General features: G+C 34.8%; 1 protein-coding gene and 1 pseudogene across 1 annotated transcript in view; both read left to right on the plus strand.

The window, feature by feature from the left end:
• RPS6KA6 (ribosomal protein S6 kinase A6) overlaps positions 1-20605 on the plus strand; it is a 163428-nt gene that overhangs the window by 74059 nt on the left and 68764 nt on the right. The window contains exons 8-16 of the mRNA XM_016204494.2: positions 927-1069; positions 4571-4641; positions 10197-10285; positions 11088-11146; positions 13460-13562; positions 14182-14312; positions 14859-14981; positions 15510-15599; positions 18993-19151. Of these exons, the coding sequence (XP_016059980.2) occupies positions 927-1069; positions 4571-4641; positions 10197-10285; positions 11088-11146; positions 13460-13562; positions 14182-14312; positions 14859-14981; positions 15510-15599; positions 18993-19151 (968 nt within the window). The remainder of the gene's footprint in view (positions 1-926; positions 1070-4570; positions 4642-10196; positions 10286-11087; positions 11147-13459; positions 13563-14181; positions 14313-14858; positions 14982-15509; positions 15600-18992; positions 19152-20605) is intronic.
• On the plus strand, positions 15800-17112 carry LOC107530617 (putative monooxygenase p33MONOX pseudogene; annotated as a pseudogene).

A 20605-nucleotide genomic window follows, 5' to 3' on the forward strand; every position in this document is an offset into this window, starting at 1 on the left:
GTCCTGTTCATTTATTTATATGTATATGTTTAGATTTTCTTTAATACCACACAGTTTTGATTATTGTAGGCTTATAATAAGTATTGAAGTCAGGTAGTGTAAGTCCTTCAATTTTTATCTTCTTTTTCAAAGTTGTTTTGGCTATTCTATTGCCTTTGTCTTTTACTATAAATTTTAAATTCAGCTTGTTGATTTCTATAAAAGAAATCTTGGTGGAAATTTTATTGAAGTTTAATTGAATCTTTAGATCAATTTTGGGGTGAACTGACATCTTTAACAACACCAATTCTTCCAAACCATACATATATCTCTCCATTTACTAGATCTACTTTGATTTCTTTCATCACTATTTCTAGTTATCAGCATACAGATTTTGCATATAGTTTGTATATTCAGACCTGTGGATTTCAAGGGTGTTTTTTGGTAGTATTATAAGTGGTACTTTAAAAATTTTACCTTCTTAGTTTTCATTGCTAGTACATAGAAATAAGACTAATTTTTTATGTATTGATACCTTTAGCTTTTTGAAGGCCTTAAACAAAAATGAAAAGACAACGAAGCCAAAGCAAAATAAGCTTTTTCAATATTTTAAAAAGTATAAGTTACTATCTCTTTTCTGTCTTAGTCTATTTTAAAACTTAGACCACTATGACAGCTTTTATTTAATTGTTGTTGTCCTCTCAAAATTTTCAAATGATATCCTAGTATAGACATGAAAACATATTTTGAGATGAGATATAACTGAGCAACCTTTAAATGCTCTTATTAAATACAGGCTATTTTCCATTATTGGTATCACAGCTTAAGAGTAATTACAGTCCGTTGATGAATAATTTTAAGGTTTAAATACATAATTTTGTTTCTTTTGCTTTTTTCTATTTTCTGAAGATCTTCAGATATATTTTTCTGTAACATTGTTATTATAGATTTTGGACTCAGCAAAGAATCAGTAGATCAAGAAAAGAAAGCCTACTCATTTTGTGGTACAGTGGAGTATATGGCTCCTGAAGTAGTAAATAGGAGAGGTCATTCCCAGAGTGCTGATTGGTGGTCATATGGCGTACTTATGGTAAGTAGTATTAATTTTTAAATTCTGCTAATATAAAATTAATACTTAGAATTTTAATTTATTATTTATCAATTTTTAATAAAAGGAAAAAATAGAATTTTAATTTAAAATTTTGGAGGTGTCAGGTGAGAATAGGGTTTGAATTTATGATTATCATTTAAAAATTGATGTTTGGCTAGCTGTTATACCATAAGAATTAGTATTTTGCTGTTCTGATTTTTTTTTTCAATTTAGTAATTTTATTTATTTACTTATTTATTTATTTTTATTAAAAATATTTGATGTTGATATTATTGCAGGTCTCTCCCTTATTTCCCCACTTTGCTCATCTCCACTCACCACTCACTGTTACATCCCCCTCTCTTGGCCTTCACCACCCTACTGTCCATGTCCATGGGATATGCATATGTATTGTTTAGTTAATCCCTTTACTTTCTTTATCCATTCACCCCACCTCCTCTCAGGCACTGGCCAGTCTTTCCATGTATCCATGTTTCCAGTTCCATTTTGTTTGTCAGTTTATTTTGTTCATTAGATTCTGCATATTATTTAGATCATGTGGTATTTGTCTTTCTCTGACTGGCTTATTTCACTCAGCATAATAATCTCCAGGTTCATCCATGCTGTTGCAAAGGATAAGAGTTCCTTTTCTACATCTGCATAGTATTCCCTGGTGTAAATGTACCACAGCTTTTTTATCCACTCATCTACTAATGGGCACTTAGGCTGTTTCCAGATCTTGGCTATTGTAAATAATGCTGCTATGGACATAAGAGTGCATATATTCTTTCTGGTTGGTGTTCCAGGATTCTTAGGATATATTCCCAGAAGTGGGATCTCGGGGTCAAAAGGCAGTTCCATTTTTAACTTTTTGAGGAAACTCCGTACTGTTTTCCATGGTGACTGCACCAGTCTGCATTCCCACCAGCAGTGTGCTGGGATTCTCTTTTCTCCACATCCTCGATAGCATTTGTTGTTTGTTGATTTATTGATAGTAAATACAGAGAACAAACTAATGGTTGCCTGAGGGAAGGTTGGTGTGGGATGAGTGAGCAAGGTGAAGGGGATTAAGAGGTACAAACTTTTAGTTAAAAATAAATGTCATGAGCATGTTATAATACATACAGCATAGGAAATATAATCAATAATATCAGAATAACTTTGTACAGTGACAAATGTTTACTTATAAGGTATATACATTTTCTCATTATGTGCTATATTTGAAACTAATTTAATATTGTATTTCAACTATAATTGAAAATTATTTAAAAAGTCTACTAAGTTTTAGATTTCAGAATACTGTGTTTAGTGGTCATATGTTGTTTTAATTTGTTATCACAGAATTTAATACCTTACCGTATATTGTCTTATAGTCAAATTGTTTTAAGGATGTCCCTAGAAAGATTATAAACCTCTTGAGGAGAGCAACCATGTGTTATACTACTTTTTGTTTCCTCCAGTACCTACTCTAGTTGTCATCTTGATTAACTAATTTGGTATAAGATTAAGCACATAATTTGCAGTGTTAATTGGGATGATAAAAAGAATAGCTATTGAATTAGATATAGTTTGCTCTGGAAGCCTCATAATACATTTTGCCTATTTATCACTGAATAACACTCAATATGACATATCTGTATATTAAGTACCTATTATAATACTGGCATTTGGGGAAAACAGTGGGGTGGGAACAGACTATACATACATTATTTGGCATTTTCCATGACCTAAGAAGGCAGATGGTCAGGTTGAGAAACAAGTAGAGTAGCTAAATAAATTGCCGGGAAGTACCTTAGGAATTCAGGCTAAAATTAATATAAATTGACATAGGAAAAATAGAAGAGGGAACTTAAATTAAGCCTTAAAAGATGGATAAAATTTAAATAGCTGCATGTCAAGAAGTATAATATTGTGATCATATTAGCAAAGACCTGGAGAACCAGTTGACTAAAGTAGTAGTGAAGAATGTGGGTGACTGGAGGAAATGAGGCTATAAACCTTAAGCATTTACATGCAGTTCTCTTTGTAGCAGGAAACTTTTGCAGATTCTTAAACAGGATGGTAATTATAGGAAAAAATGTATTTTAGGAAGATTGGCCTGGACAGAATTATATAAATGGATTCTAAATGGAGAAAATTAGAAGTAGGAAAATAAACAAGGTCTCCTTACAAAGACAGTTGTAAGGTTACAGAATATAAAAGAGGAAATCTTAATGATATCCTTGGCGTATCTGGACCATGCTCTGACCAACTTAGCCACCTGGCCAGGGCTTGTTAAAGACATTTCAAAGGTTTGGGGGTGGGGGACTAGAGGTTGAGAGATGATCCCCATATATCACAATTGCCTTATTTTTTTTATTTTTTTGACTCCCCATAGCTACCTCTTCAGTTTCTAGTTGATAACCTTTACTATCAATTTGGGAGGGAAAATAGGGGGCTGAGAGAGATTGAGGCTGGATAAGATTTGAGAGTCATCAGTGTATAAGAGAGAGCGAATGGATAAGCTAATAACTAAGTCTGTGGTTCATAAAAGAACAGAGGACTGATACCAAAGGCATTATTGAATCTAACTTTAAGATTTTAATATTAGGTATATAAAAACATTTTAATGAATTATGGTGATCTTCATTTTTAGACCTGGTCTTTTTTATAACATTAATTAATGTTATAGTTATCTGCATTGCAATTCAATCTCTTAGGGAAAATGTTTTCCTTATGATGTGGGCAACTGTGCCAGTGTTTTTCTTTTTCAAAGTTATTGGGTGTGTGTGTGTGTGTGTGTGTGTGTGTAGATTCTCTTTTTTTGGCTCCTGTTTACAGAGGAGTAAGGGGAATGAGAATGGTTAAAACCTTTTTGTTCCTTAATACTCGATGGAGGATATTTTTCCCCATTGTTTTTTAAAGAGAGTGGAACAGAGGGAGGGAGGGAGAGGGAGAGAGAGATAAACATTGATGTGAGAGATGTTTCTTGCCTCCTGCACATGCCCCAAACAGGGCCAGGGATCTAACCTGCAACCCAGGTACCTGCCCTTGACAAGAAATCAAACCTGTGACCCTTTGGTGTATGGACTGATGCTCTAATCACTGAGGAACATACCCGCCAGGGTGAGAATGGCTAAATCTTTCTTGATCATCTATGAATTTGAAATGTTTTTATGCTTATTTCTACTTTCCATTGTCAGTTACATTGTTTGCTTTAAAAGCATATCTTTTGTTTTTAAAAAATGTGTTTATTTCCAGATTTCTCTAGTAACCAAATCCCACAGGACTGAAAAAAGTTGGTTGGTTTCATTTGCTACAGGTTATCTATCAGTTGAGTTATATATAGTGAGGTACCAGAAGTGTATTTCCTTAAGTGACCTAGTTTTCCTGCTCCTATTTTGACATACTGTGATTTGCTGAACATGTATTACAAGTCTCAATTTTTTTCCTAAAGAATCTTATTTTATATTCTAAGTTGTGTTAAATTGATTGTGTTATTTTTTGTTTTTGTTGTTTTAGTTTGAAATGCTTACTGGTACACTGCCATTTCAAGGTAAAGACAGAAATGAGACCATGAATATGATATTAAAGTAAGTGTAAACACTATTTTTTTTCTTATGGGAAAAATTTCTTGCTTTCAGTTTTTTTTTCTTTTTTTTTCTTTTTTTGTCACCATTTCCCCCCATACTTTCTTCCACCTCCACCCAACCCTACCCACAATCACCACACTATTTTCAGTGTCCATGAGCTTTTTATCTCTTTTTTCTTTTTTGCTCAATCCTTTCAACTCCCCCAACCCCACCCTGAACTGTCAGCCTGCTCTCTATGAGTCTGTCTTTATTTTGCTTGTTAGCTCAGTTTGTTCATTAGATTCCACATGAGTGATATCATATGGTACTTTTCTTGTTCTGACTGGCTTATTTCACTTAACATAAGGCTCCCCAGGTCCATCCATGCTGTCGCAAAGGATAAGATTTCCTTTTACTTTCTCTTTTTTTTTACGAACTAGTAATGTACCACAGCTGTTTTATCCATTTATCTACTGATGGACACTTGGGCTGCTTCCAAATCTTGGCTATTGTAAATAATGCTGCAGTGAACATAAGGGTGCATATATTCTTTCAAATTAGTGTTTCTGATTTCTTCAGATAAATTCCTAGAAGTGGAATCAATGGATCATAAGGCAGTTCCATTTCGATTTTTTGAATTACTACATGCTGCTTTCCACAGTGGCTGCACCAATCTGCATTCATACCAACAATGTATGAGGGTTCGCTTTTCCGCATATCCTTGACAGCATTTGCTGTTTGCTGATTTATTGATGATACTCATTCTGACAGGCATGAGATATCTCATTGTGGTTTTAATTTGCATTTCTATGATTATTAGTGACATTGAACATCTTTTCATATGTCTATTGGTCATCTGTATGTCCCCTTTGGAGAGGTGTCTATTCAGATCCTTTGCCCATTTTCTAATTGGATTGTTTGGTTTTTTTCTGTTGTTGAGCTTTATTAGTTTGTTATAAGTTTTAGATATGAAGGCTTATCAGGTGTATTGGCAAATATGTTTTCCAATTCAGTGGGCTGTCTTTTCATTTTGCTAATGGTTTCCTTTGTTGTGCAAACATTTTTTAGTTTGATATAGTCCCATTTGTTTATTTTTTCTTTTGTTTCCCTTGCCCAAGAAGACAAATCAGAAAAAAATATTGCTATGAGAAGTGTACCAGATTATACTGCCGGTGTTTTCTTCTAAGATTTTTAGGTTTTTGAGTCTAACATTTAAGTCTTAATCCATTTTTTAAAATGTATCTTTACTATTGAAAATACTACAGGTTTCCCATTTCCCCCCCCTTGACCTTCTCCACCCTGTTTCCACCCCCTCCCCAAGCCTTCACCCCATTATTGTCTGTGTCCATGGGTTATGCATATATGCATGTAAGTTCTTTGGTTAATCTTTTCCTACCCCCCACCCCCCTTCCCTCTTCCCTCTGAGATACAACAGTCTGTTGCATGCTTCATTGTGTCTGGGTCTAATTTGTTTGTCAGTTTATTTTGTTTATTAGCTTTTCCTTAAAGAAGACCCTTCAACATTTTATGTAATACTGTTTTGATGGTGATGAACTCCTTTAGCTTTTTCTTATCTGTGAAGCTGTTTATCTTGCCTTCAATTCTAAATGATAGCTTTGCTGGGTAGAGTAATCTTGGTTGTTGGTCCTTGCTTTTCATCACTTTGAGTATTTCTTACCACTCCCTTATGGACTGAAAAGTTTCAGTTGAGAAATCAGCTGATAGTCGTATGGGTGTTCCCTTGTAGGTAACTAATTGCTTTTCTCTTGCTGCTTTTAAGATTCTCTGTTTGTCTTTAACCTTTGATGTTTTAATTATGATGTCTTGGTGTGGGCCTCTTTGGGTTCCTCTTTTTTTTTTTTTAAATATATGTTGATTTCAGAGAGAGGAAGGGAGAAGGAGAGAGAGGGATAAAACGATGAGAGAGAATCATTGATTGGCTGCCCCTTGCATGCCCCCCACTGGAGATCGAGCCCACAACCTGGGCATGTGCCCTGACTGGGAATCAAACCGCAATCTCCTGGATCCCAGGTCAATGCTTAATGGCTGAGCCATGCCTGGCCGGGCCTCTTTGGGTTCCTCTTGTTTGGGACTCTGTGTTTCCTGGACTTGCAAGAGTATTTCACCAGGTAGGGGAAGTTTTCTGTCATTATTTTTTTCAAATAGGTTTTTAATTTCTTTTCTTTCTTTCTTCTCCTTCTGATATCCCCATAATGCAAATGTTGGGCTGCTTGAAGTTGTCCCAGAGACTCCTTAAACTATCTTCATATTTCTGGATTATTATTATTTTTTAATATATCTTTATTGATTTCAGAGAGAGCAAAGTAGAGAGAGAGGGAGATAGAAACATCAATGATGATGAGAGTCATCATTGATCGGCTGCCTCCTGCATGCCCCCAACTGAGGATTGAGCCCAGAACACAGGCATGTGCTTTAACTGGGAATCAAACTGAGATCTCCTGGATCCTCAGCCGCCCCTCAGCTGCAGAGCCACACCCAGCGAGGTGGATTCTTTTTTCTTTTTGCTCTTCTGGTTGGGTGTTTTTTGCTTTCTCATATTCCAAATTGGTGATTTGATTCTCGGCATCCTCTGCTCTACTGTTGATTCCCTATAAATTATTCTTCATTTCAGTTGTGTAGCCTTCATTTCTGACGGATTCTTATGTATGTTGTTGATCATCTCACTAGTTTCCTTAAAAGTTTTACTAAGTTCGTTGAGCATCCTTATAACCATTGTTTTGAACTCCGTATCTAGTACTTTGTTTGATTCCATTTCATTTAGTTTTTTGTCTGGAAATTTCTTCTGTTCTTTCCTTTTTGACATGTTTCTTTGCCCCTGCATTTTGGCTGCTTCCTGGTGTTTATTTCTATGTATTAGGTAGAACTGCTACATTTCCTGGAGTTGGTATAGTGGTTTTGTTTTGTAGGTGTCTTGTAGGGCCCAGTGGCTCAGTCTCCCCAATCACTTGAGCTGATCTTTCTAGGTTTTCCCCTGTGTAGATTGTGTGCACTGTCCCATTGTAGTTGAGCCTTGGTTGCTGTTGGCATCACTGGGAGGAATTGACCCCCAGGCCAATCAACTGTGAGGACCAGCTGCAACTATAGCCAAAGAGCTGCTGTGCGGGAGACACCCCTATGGAACAGGATTTACTTCAGTGGGGGTTTGGTGTTTACTGAGTCCACCACTTGAATGTGTTAGTTGTGGATGTGGTAGGGTTGTAATCCAGAGTGGCTGAGTCTGTCCAACAGGTACACTGTCTCTGGGGCCTCTCAGGAAGTGCAAAGTCAGCCTCTGTGTGTGCCCTCCTCTGGGCCACCTAACATGTGCTACACTGCAAACTGTAGATGGTTGTTACTTCTGTTGCGCTTGGAAGTGTCCAGGAGAAGCCAGGCTGTGAACCAATGCAGGCTGCCTCTAGTGCCAGGTCTGGGACCACTTACCGAGAGATATGGGGTATTCTGAGGCCAGCTGCTGCTTATTTGAGAGATTTTAAGAAAGTTTTAGCCTGAAGGAAGAGAGGCCACTTTCATGTTAAAGCCACTGGAAATGGCCTTGATGAACTTAGAAATAGGGAAGGGTGGGGTCTCTGGGAATCTCCAGGGAGGGGCAAAAAGTGTGAGCCAGGTTGATGGAAATTCAGATATTGCTCTTGCCTGCAGGCTGTATGGGTGGAGGGTTTGTCAAAGGAGCATTGGCCTCTGCCAGCACTTCTGTCTGGGGGAAAGCTGCCCTTCCAGCTCTTTCCATGGTTCCAGGCAAGTTTGTTCCTCGCCCAATGTTTCAGATTCCTTTCAAGCTGCTGCCTAGCACTGGAGCTCAGAGCGAGTGCATCTAAGTCCATGCACCAGGCCTTTAATGGGAACTGCCTGGGACTCCAGTAGCCTCCAAATCACTCAGCCATGGTTCCTGCTGGTTTTTATAGCCCTAAGTTGTGGGAACTTCTCATCCTAGCATTGGAACCCTGGGCTGGGTGACCTGATGTGGGGCTGGGTCACCTTGCTCCTCCAGGAAACATCAGCCGAGAGATCGCTCCAGGTTTTAAACTGCTGCACCCAAGTCCCGGGTTCCTGGTTTCCAGGATTTGTCAGATTCTGCCTTGAGTCTCCACCCTTTTACCATTCTCCACTCTTCTTCTTTAATTTTCTAGTTGTAGGACTTATGTTCAGCTAGATTTCAAGAGGTTCTGGATGATGATTGTTCTGTATTTTAGTTGTAATTTTGTTATGGTAGTGGAAGGCAGCAGGTACTGCGTTTACCTACTCTGCCATCTTGTTCTTTAATCCATTTTGAATTTATTCTTGTGTGTGGTGTAAGTTGGTGGTCTAGTTTCATTTTTTTTGCATATATCTGTCCAATTTTCCCAACACCATTGATTGAATAAACTATGTTTAGTCCAGTGTATCTTTTTGCCTCCTTTGTTACATATTAATTGACTATAAAGGTGTGGATTTATTTCTGGGCTCTCTAACCTGTCCAATTGATCTATATGTCTGTTTTTATGCCAGTGCTTTGCTGTTTTGATTACTATGGCCTTGTACTATAGTTTGATATCACATAGGGTGATTCATCCAACTTTGCTCTTTTTTCTCAAGATCGCTGTTTCTTTTTGGGAATTTTTTGTGGTTCCATACAAATTTTTGAAACATTTGTTCTAGTTCTGTGAAATATTCTATTGGTCTCTTGATAGGAATTGTGTTGAATCTGTAGATTGCTTTGGGTAGTAATGACATTTTAATGCTGTTAATTTTTCTTATCCATGAACATGCTTTCTTATTCATGAACATAGTATATTTTTTCACTTATTTGTATCTTCTTCAATTTCTTTCTTCAGTGTCATAATTTTCTTAGTACAGGTATTTTACATCCTTAGTCAAATTTATTCTTAGGTATTTTGTTCTTTTGGAAGCAATGTAAATGGGACTGTTTTCTTAGTTTGCCTTTTCGATAGTTCATTATTGGTGTATAAAAATGCAACTGATTTCTGGATATTTATTTTGTGTCCTGTTACTTTACTGAATTCATTTATCAGTTCTAGTAGTTTTTTGGTCGCATCTTTAGGTTTTTCTATATATATTATCATCTTATGTGCAAATAATGAGAGTTTTACTTTTTTTTCCAGTTTGGATACCTTTTATTTTTTATTCTTGTCTTATGGCTGTGGCTAGGACTTCCAGTAGTGTATTGTATAAGAGTGGTGAAAGCTGACACCTCTGTCTCGTTCGCAATCTTAAGGGAAATGCTTGTAGTTTTTGCCCATTGTGTATGATGTTGTCTGTGGGTTTGTCCTATATGGCCTTCATTACATTGAGATATGTTCCCTCTATTCCCACTTTGCTGAGAGTTATCATAAATGGGTGCTGGATTTTATCAAGTGCTCTTGCTTTCAGTTTTGAAAAACTTGTGGGTTTAAATTGACATGAAAGAACATTTTTTCATACTGTCTTATTTCCTTCTTCTATGCTTTAGGGGACATTATTTACCACTGTGAAAACATTCTTTAAAATTCTTTTTGAGATTTGTAAATTTAAAAGTGTGGCTAGATTTTATTGAAATTTTCTAAAATCTTATTTTCCAGAGCAAAACTTGGAATGCCTCAGTTTCTTAGTGCTGAAGCACAAAGTCTTCTAAGGATGTTATTTAAAAGGAATCCAGCAAATAGATTGGGTATTGATTATTTTCTTAGTTTTTGTAACAATATACTGCATGCTTTGGGATGATAATTATAACTTTATGTTTTCTGGCTTAAGTTCTTTTACTGCTGCTATATATTTATACCTAGAACTTTGCATTTTTTATATGCAAATATTCCAATAAATTCTGTTTTGTATGTTATTAAAAATGCAGTGGTCTAGTTATTCCATAGGTCTGTTTAATATATATCATTATGTATATCATATGAATTTCCTTTTTTGTAAGAGTTCAAAGAATTGTATAAGTAATCCTTTTAGACACTTGAAGATAATTATTTTGTCTTTCCAATGTTCTTCAAGGTAAATATTATGTTTCCATAATTGCTTATTATTGGGCCACTTTCAGTTAACCTTACCCTGGATCCAGATGTAATCCTATTATCTATCCTATTTATGCCCTTATGTTAAAATTTCAGTGTCACTTTATTATTATGTTGTACTTTTTAAATTTGGCATATAGATATGAGATCATAAGTTCAGTTATGAAGACAAGAAAATGTACTTAAAATTTAATGTTATATCATACATGAATTTAATTTGATTTAAAAGGCATTTCAATATTTTATTTTATTCTTTGGGCTTCAATATGAATATTATTTATTTTTTCATATTAAATTGAAAGAAGCAATTAATAAAATATCAGGTGGGAAATCATAAACTTTTCATGACAAGGAATGTGTAAAATATGTGTACTGCTCTTTATAGATAACAGCTTGAAAGCCAGGTATAAAGATATGAAAAAATTATAGCAGTAAAATGTCTTTCTGTTTTTATAGGTTCAGAAGGAGTTGAGGAAATCAAAAGACATAATTTCTTTGCAAATATTGACTGGAATGTAAGTTCCGTAGGAGGTTCGTTACTGAGTAACTTTAATATGAGCAAAAGCTGAAGAGTAAATGGTAATATATGGAACTTTGCTGGTTAACTAAATGCATTTGTTTTATCAGTATGAGATTTTTTTATTGGGATAACATTGGTTAATAAGTTTCAGGTATGCAACATAATTTGATATCTGTATACACTATAGCATGCTCACCATCAACAGTCTGGTTTCCATCTGTTGCCATATAATTGAACCTCTTTACCCATTTCACCTTTCCCCCACTTCCCTTCTGGTAACCACCAATCTGTTGTCTGTATGTATGAGCTTATTGTTTTGTTTGTTCATTTTTTAAATATTTCACTTATGAGTGAAATCGTAAGATTTTGTCCTTTCATGGCTGACTTATTTCACTTAGTGTAACGCCCTCAAGATCCATCTGTGTTGTTTGCAAATTCATCCACATATCTTAGGGTTCAAGGTAATTACTATGATATGCTACCCCTTTAAATAAAAATACCTGAAACCAGTACATGTGTGGATGATATTTAGTAAATTTTTGTTTCTCATTTGTTTTACCTGTTAAGTATGGTTAATATTCTTCCCTATTCTAGGTTGGAGAATGTGGATGAGGAAGGGAATGGGGAAAAGGGATGAATGATAGGACAGATTCTTATAGAAAATTAATTCTAAAGAATCTAAGATGTTATTTAATTTCAAGTGATTTTTTGTCATGTGTTAAGACAAATTAAATTTCTTAAGAAGTGAATGTTTTTGTACAGGTATTTCATTAAATTTTGAGAGGACATGAAAAAGAAACATTGTGAATTTCTATTAAGTCTTGTAGAGAATTTTTTTAAGTTACAACTCTTAAATTTTTGTTATTTAGTAAATTTTTGTTTCTCATTTGTTTTACCTGTTAAGTATGGTTAATATTCTTCCCTATTCTAATAAACTTTCCTTACAAAAACCCATTTTTGTTGTCTGTTTCACAACACATCTTTATGTGTTTTATGTACTAGCAATCATCATAGGTAAGTGTTTTTTTATTTTCTAGCTCTAATATCGGTATTGAAAGATTTTTCAAAAAAAAACTCTCTTGATTTTTAGGGAATGGGTAGAGAACCACTATTCACTGACCAATTCATTATTTCATCTGGCTTATAGAACACATTTTAGAAGGCTACTTTTTTTTTTTTGTAAGTTATTAGTATTAAGACCCTAAAATGCCACTCAGTTGACATGGTAATGGGAGTTCCCCCTTTGTCATATCTGTGTACATCCCTCTTTTGGTGTTTTGTAGCCCCTTATAATTTTTTTTAATGCTTCTCTACTTTTCCTTTTTCTCTTACCTAAGCAAACTGGAAATTCTTATTTTCCATTGTTCTTGTATTTGAACAGTTTATGTTCATTGCTCTTAACTGTAAAAAAAAAAGTCCAGCTGGGCGTGGCTCAGCGGTTGAGCGTTGACCTAGGATCCAGATGATTGGGGTTCGATTCCTAGTCAGGGCACATGCCCGGGTTGCGGGCTTGATCCCAAGTGGGGGGCGGCGTGCAGGAGGCAGCCGATCAATGACTATCTCATCATTGATGTTTCTATCTCTCTCTCTCTCCCTCTCCTTTCCTCTCTCTGAAATCAATAAAGATATATTAAAAAAAAAAAAAAAAGACTGGAATGTTTATATAAATATAAATGAAAATTACTTAAGTAATTCTTTATTAAGTTTCCTCTTCTATGGGTCTGTGAGCTTTAAAAAAACATAGATTTCCCCCAAAAAGTAGATGTTCATATATTGCAAGATGTTATGTCTTTCATAAACATATAAATTTTAGCAAGTTAGATTGTAAGGCAAGATTAAAATTTTGAATTCTATAATAAGAGCCCTATGTAATACCTTTGATGAATATTTTTATGTGAAAACAATATTTTAAGTGAAATATAAAGTTATTAAAGATGGTCTAATTATCAATTTTGAAATATTTGAGTATTGTTAGTTATTTCACCATGGCAACATTGCAACATATTCTGCATGATTATTTTACCAGCAAAAATTCAAGACAATATTTTATATCCAAAACCCAACATCATATTCTTTGTAAATGCAGCATGTCACGTCACTACTGTGTTTCCTGGTGTCACTTGATTCTGTACATTTTTTCTCAAATTTTTAGAATTTGGTTAATAGGTATCTGAAGCTTGTTGAAATTTCATTTATGAAATTTTGATTCTTCTGTTAAGGACTATGAGTATTATGCTTTGCTTTCCCTTACAAAATATAATAATTTTTAAAGTGTTATTATATTTTTGTGTTATTCTGTTGCTTCTAGAAATTATATAAAAGAGAAATTCAACCTCCTTTCAAACCTGCTTCTGGAAAACCAGATGATACTTTTTGTTTTGATCCTGAATTTACTGCAAAAACACCTAAAGGTAATGCATGTTATGTGTGACATCAGGGCTTTTTATTCAATTAGATGGTTAAAAAGTAAACTAGCTTCTTAAGTAAAAACTAAAAGAATTATATGGTTGCATAGGGTTGGTTTATCCCTTATGGAAATTTGGATTCTACAAAGAGCTTTGCTTGGGCACCTTTCAAGTACAGGCTTTAAATGGGAAATATTTATCAGAGAAACAGGGACTACTAGAGTGAAGGCTAAAAGGTTTCTTTGTTTTGTTTTAAAAGTCTTTTCACATGCTAATAGGATAGGAGGTAAGACATGAGATATATCACTCTGACTCTTACAGTTTAGAATTTAATGAGGTTTACTTTTAGTGGAAACTGTTTTGTATACTAAGTCAACAAATATTGAATACCTACAATGTATTCACCAGTGAGGATGCAGCAGTGAACAGAACAAACAGAAATTGCAATCCACATGTAGCTTGCATAGTAGTATGGGGCGACAGGTAATGTACAATAAATCAAATAAATAATATAGTATGTCTGATACTAACATTTAACGGTTTTATTTATATTCAAAGAAATGCTGACATTTTATATAATAGAAGTCTGTGTAATTTTAATTAAATACAATTATTTGGACATTAGATTCTCCTGGTTTGCCAGCCAGTGCTAATGCTCATCAACTCTTCAAAGGATTCAGCTTTGTTTCAACTTCTATTGCAGAAGAATATAAAATCACTCCTATCACAAGTGCAAATGTATTATCAATTATTCAGGTAAATTTCACTTAATCAGATTATTTAGTTTAGGGGTAATTATTTCCTTCAGTTATTTCTAATGAATTTACAATAATTTTTAAGCGATTTTAACTTTATTTCTCTGTATAATAATGAATTAAAGATGTCTCCATATGTTTTAAAATAAATTAGACAGTAGTAACATTTAATTATATTTAGTAATCTCTTTTGGCAAGAAAATATAATGGTGATAAGTAAGCTAGTTTATTTATTTTGTTGGCTTTGGGGATCTAGAAAGCCTACAATTAAAGATCAGCTCAGATCTAATTAAGCCACTTATAAATACTAAGAAAACTTTTCTAGAATGGATTATTCATGAGTTTTTAAAGATTCAAGATGAATACAGTGTGGAGTAAAAGTAGGTTTACAGTTGTGAGTATGCAAAACACAGTTTATTCTTGTATTATTTATTATTGTATTATTTTCCATACAAACAACTGTTGCCCCATAGTATATATATTTAGAAGAAAAGATAAAAATGTGAAAATATTTCATTATTCTTAGTATTTCACTTTAAAAAAACAGATAAATGGAAATACTGCACAATTTGGTGAAGTATATGAATTAAAAGAAGATATTGGTGTTGGCTCCTACTCTGTTTGCAAGCGATGCATACATAGAGTTACAAATATGGAATTTGCAGTGAAGGTATTGTCCTTGAACCTAACTTTTTTTTGGTTATATATGTAACTTAAGTACCACGTTAACTGATGGATATATGTAACTTAAGTGACACATTAACTGATGGAGCTAGTGGAGATTGCAAAGATAAGATAATGAGGAAAACCTCTTAAGACTTAATATTTTCATTTTGAATTTCTTTCCAAGATTTATTTTGGAGAAACATTGTATTGCATGAATGCCTTGCTTTTGAATAGTTTTATCTTAAGGCAGTATGTTAAGATTGAGTAATTGTGACAATTACTATTACATTTGGATCACATTATGAGTTAGTATAGCTTCAGTTAAATGGAATATAATGTTAAAGAAAGTGGTCTTTTTATTATTGTTTTGGTTATAGGCCATTTTTATCTGTTAAAATAATATGAGTCAAGTATCATTCTTGAGTTTTAAGCATTTGCTCAAAAATATAACCAAATTGAAAATATACCATTAATACGTAGACAAAAAACATAATTTATTTTCCTCTGAGATTTGTCTTGTCTTATTTCTTAGATCATTGACAAAAATAAGAGAGATCCTTCAGAAGAAATTGAAATTTTGATGCGCTATGGGCAACATCCCAACATTATCACTTTAAAGGATGTAGGTATTTAAGCTAATTCAAAAGCTAAGCTAATGAGATTATGACTTGGCACTTTATTTTATTTTGGAAACTTTTTGTGTCTATGGCATATTTATTATCATGTATCACAATCTCAAGATTCTTAAATTTTCTATTTCAATTCTTTTCCCCCTTATGATTCTATATTCCTATCCTGTGTACAAAACATCAGAAAGGAACTATGGTAATTGGTACATTAAAGTGTCCTGATTACTTGAATATATTCTGGCTAGTTAACTAGTTAACATTATAACCAGTACCATTTATTATTCTGTGGTACTATAAATACAGACGTGGGGAATCTGCAAAATTCTACATTTTACATTCTTAACTCTACAGAAATAAGCTGTTGCACTGTGGATTGTTTTTTAAGTGAAATTGTATTACTCTATAGTTTTGTAAAATGAACATATAAGTCATTATTAATAGATGTTACTGAGTTTACTCTCCCTGGTCAGTGCCCGAGTCCTTTAGGGCCATGACTGACACAGTGCAGATCACACCATGGCTTGGGTCCCTACTGCACCACAACCTCTAGTCTAGAGAGATGTGGTTCCTCACAGCCTCTTTAGTGCTGGAACTTGGGCTGCACGCAACTCTGCAGCAGCGAAATAGAACCTCTGAAATGTATAAACTGTTTTCAAGCAACTTAGTTAATTTGCAGCACTTGGACACTGTTCCTCATTAACATCTCTCAGTGTAATCATCATATCATTTCACTTTGGTGGCAGGGACTCAGCTCTGAAATCTATCTATATAGGAAGAGCTCCTGGATCCCAGTCTTTCAGTGGCTTTGAGGCAACCAGAAGTGTCTAGTGGAGGAAAGAGAGGCCAGTGTGTCCTTGTTGGCTATTGACAGTATGGACAAGGTCCCCATGGTGAAGGCTAAAGCCACCTGTGTCATCATGAATTCTCTCATCACAAAACAGACCCAGGAGAGTATTCAGTGTTTTGAGCAACAGATGCTGGCTACACACCCCACAATGGCCTACCACCTAGGATACCAAGTATCTTTGAGTGGCAGAAGCACTCCACAAACTAAAACTACAGAGTGGATAGAGAATGAGAGAAGAGAAGCAGCTGGCCGTAGCCCAGTCTACCCCCAGCAGCACCCTCCATTCTTCCCCTAAGCAGAAGCCTAGAGACTTGTTCTCTTCTGGCTCTTACACAGCCTTACCTGGCACAAATCCTAGCACCATGGATTCTGGAAGTAGGGATAAAGACAGAAACTCGGCAGAAAAATGGAGCTTCTTTGGACCAAGATCCTTCCAGAAGTCTGATTCTGGAGGTTTTGCCACGCAGCCCTACCGAGGAGCTGACAAATCTTCTCCAAAGGAACTGATCCACGTGCAGGCCACCCAAATGGCTGAAGATTCAGCAACCTTAAAGCCACCCAAGGTGGACATCCCAGTGATGGAAGGGAAGACACAGCCACCATGGACCCATAATCTCAAATCCCATGCATTGAATGTGCGCACACCTAGCAGCTTCTAGAGGTTTCTCTTCCAGGAACTCCAGATAGTGGGTGTCTTACCCTGACTTCCTTATTACCCTGGCTTTGACATAGGAAAGGTTTGGTTTTTTTTTTAAAGCCTCTTAAAGTGAACCTAGAACTGGGGACATCATTGGTTTTTGAGAAACTTTTGTGCAAAGCTTGTCCTTGTGTGGAAGAAGCCATTGTGTATTACTTTAATTTAAAGTTATAGTAAATAATCTCAGCAGTAATATATGGAGGCCTCATCTCCTATTTTTGCACGATTTAGCCTAGACAAGAACTTTACCACTGCTTACGAGGTAGATAATGTTTGCTTTGTTCCCGATAATTTTTTTTTGTTCCCAAACTAAGGCTTCTTGATTCCTTTTCCAAGGTCAGCATGAGCATGGGGGAGTCATGGCATAGAGGTGCTCACTGACTAGTCTCTGGCGCTCTCTACTGCTGGTGCTTTGTGTCCAGACTTATCAGTGAGAAGACCTACAATATGTTTGAGATCTGGGCACAAAGAAAAGCCAGACTTGTCAGGGACCCTCCTCCTGCATGGAGACTGGAGCCCTCACTATCAGGTAGAGCCAGTTCTTACTGCAGTGCCTCCAGGACAGTTCTGCTGAGCAGTCCTTCTCTTTCATGTGTCAACAAACACAAGTCTTGCAAAGCCTATGTTGTACTTTACGATAAGATTAAGTTAACTCCAATTTGGTAGAAAACTATGTAAGGGAAAATATTCAGCCTACTGCTTTGGTATATATATATGGATGTTAAGCTCTTTAAAAGTAAAGATGGTGGTAACTATACATAGATTATAGTCTGGATGTTCATATGAAACAAGTGCCACCAGGGCCTGAAACTTTTTCTTAGAGGTGGAAGGATGAAAATGTTTTCTGTATGCAATCATTTCCCCCCAAATGAGGCTCATACCTGTATAAACATAGAGCTTACTGAGGAAAGGAACCAGGGAGAGCACCTATTCATTTCTCTTCACTGTGGACGTGTTCAGTCATTATCCTGAACACTGTCTCAAATCCCTGCTGTTCCTGCTTTGGAAGGATCCTGTCTACATAGCCCACTGGGATGACCTTTCCATAGAGAGGCCCTGGAATCTGAAATAATGAGAACAGTTAATTTATTTGTGTCTTCTCTTATGCTCATATATCTTACTTGTTTTGACAATAAAAATCTGTGCTACTTAAAAAAAATAGATGTTCCTGAATGCTGACTTTTCACATAAGAAAATAATACTCTTTTCTCTTAAGAGAAGGCAAACAATTCAGCCATCACCTCAATCTGTTTGTTTTGGATAATATGATATGCACTCTGATTAATATTTTTAAACAGTAGTTTACATCTATCTATCATCTATCATCTATCTATCTATTGATCATCTATCTATCATCTATCTAATTTATCTCACAAGCCCTGAATAAAAAGGTACACGTATTTTTTGAATTTATTTTCCTTAATATAGTATTTGAATTCAGCAAACATTTAAGATACCATGTCAGATAATGAACTAATAATATATTTACTGCCAAAAGGAAACTTACTATTAGTAGGGAAGAGAAGTGTCTATAATACAGTAAAAAAATGAGATAGATGCCATTTGAGAGGCAAAGAGTTCTATTTTTCCATTTGTATCCTTTGATGAAATGTAACATACTACCCGAAAAATTAATAAAATTATATGTTTAACATGGTCTCACAGGAGTGTATAAGAGGTTGTTTAGGCAATTTAATCTTCAGTACAGCCTGTACTATATTAACAATAAAGAAATAATGTCTTTTTTTTAACACTAGTGGTTCACTAGAAAAGCAAAGTAGGTGTAATTTAAACATTTTAGAATTGTAATTATAAATATTTTTTAAATGTGTTCTTTTTTAGGTTTATGATGATGGTAGATATGTTTATCTTGTTACGGATTTGATGAAAGGAGGAGAACTACTTGACCGTATTCTCAAACAAAAATGTTTCTCAGAACGGGAAGCTAGTGATGTACTGTTTGTAATAACTAAGACAGTTGACTATCTTCATTGTCAAGGAGTAAGTTGTAGTTACATTCTTCCCTTCAATTCTGTGACTTATATATTCATAAAATTATATATAGGGTATACCACTTAAAATGAATTATTTTTTATAATGTATTTTATAGAGAATATCCTAATAAAATTCATAGAGTAATGAAGGTTATAGATTTAGGAAATTAGAAAATACTTTCATTTTCTCCCTCTGCCTGTTGACCCTGATTTAATAGCATATTAGTTTTTTTTAAACTTTATTTTTGAAAGTATTACAAATGTCCCCTCCCCCCCCACTGACCTCCTCCACCCAGCTCCCACCCACTCTCCAGGCTCCCCCCCCACCCCCACACTATTGTCTCTCCATGGGCTATGCATGTATGCATATAAGGTCATTGGTTAATCTTTTCCTGCCCCCCCCTCCCTCTGAAATATGTCAGTTTGTTGCATGTTTCAATGTCTCTGGATCTACCTTTTTCATCAGTTTATTTTGTTCATTAGATTCCACATATAAGTGAGATCTTGTGATACTTGTCTTTCTCTGAGTAGCATACTAGTTTTAAAAGTGGTTTAAATTATATAAATGAACCTAACCTTGACTTTGAAACTATTAAACTTAATCAAATTTAAACTTGAAACATAAAAAAATTATCCAAGGACATGTGAATATTATCCAAATTATGCTACACTTAACATATAAAGTTCGGGTACTAAGAGGACTGTATATCTTGATCCTTGCCAACCCCTCCTCCAAATACAATAAGAAATTTGGATTCTAAACATTTGAAGCATTAATCTATTAAAATTTATAGGAGTGTAGCAGGCCTGTTATTTTGCTACCTACCTGTTCATAAAGAAAACAAATGTTACCAAAAAATGTCAACTTTTATTACATATACCTCTGTAAGGAAACAAAGTCACAAATAATTTAAATATTTAAGTTTGAATCAGTTGTAATAGTGGATAAGCATGCACATAAGAATAAATAATAAATTAATGGACAACTCAGTATTGGTACAGTGAAAATTCTACATGGTCACCTTTTATAAATAAGAAAAATAAGCCAGTACTCAGTTTTGTGTCGGGTTTGATAGACTACATTTTTCAATATTATAAAATATGAAGTAAAGGTTAAAGGTTAATTGCTTGATTGTTTTTACCAACACTCTCTAAAATAAAGGATGACCAGAAATTTTGAGATGAGGAAAATGATAAGCAGCTTTTCTTTTTTTATTTATTTTTATTCATTTATTTACTTAAATTTATTGGGGTGACATTGGTTAATAAGACCATATAGGTTTCAAGTGTCCATTTCTATGAAACGTAATCTGTATATTGCAAGGGGGCCAAATATATTGTGACTGAAGATGATTTGACTTTGGTTGGCAGGCATACTAAGCATCTTTAGTTTATTATTTTAGAAACCTTCAGTTTCTTACATCAATTAAATAAATTAATGATGGAGAGGTATTTAGCATT

The sequence above is a fragment of the Miniopterus natalensis genome, chromosome X (genome assembly GCF_054644295.1).
Source record: "Miniopterus natalensis isolate mMinNat1 chromosome X, mMinNat1.hap1, whole genome shotgun sequence".
NCBI lineage: Eukaryota > Metazoa > Chordata > Mammalia > Chiroptera > Miniopteridae > Miniopterus > Miniopterus natalensis.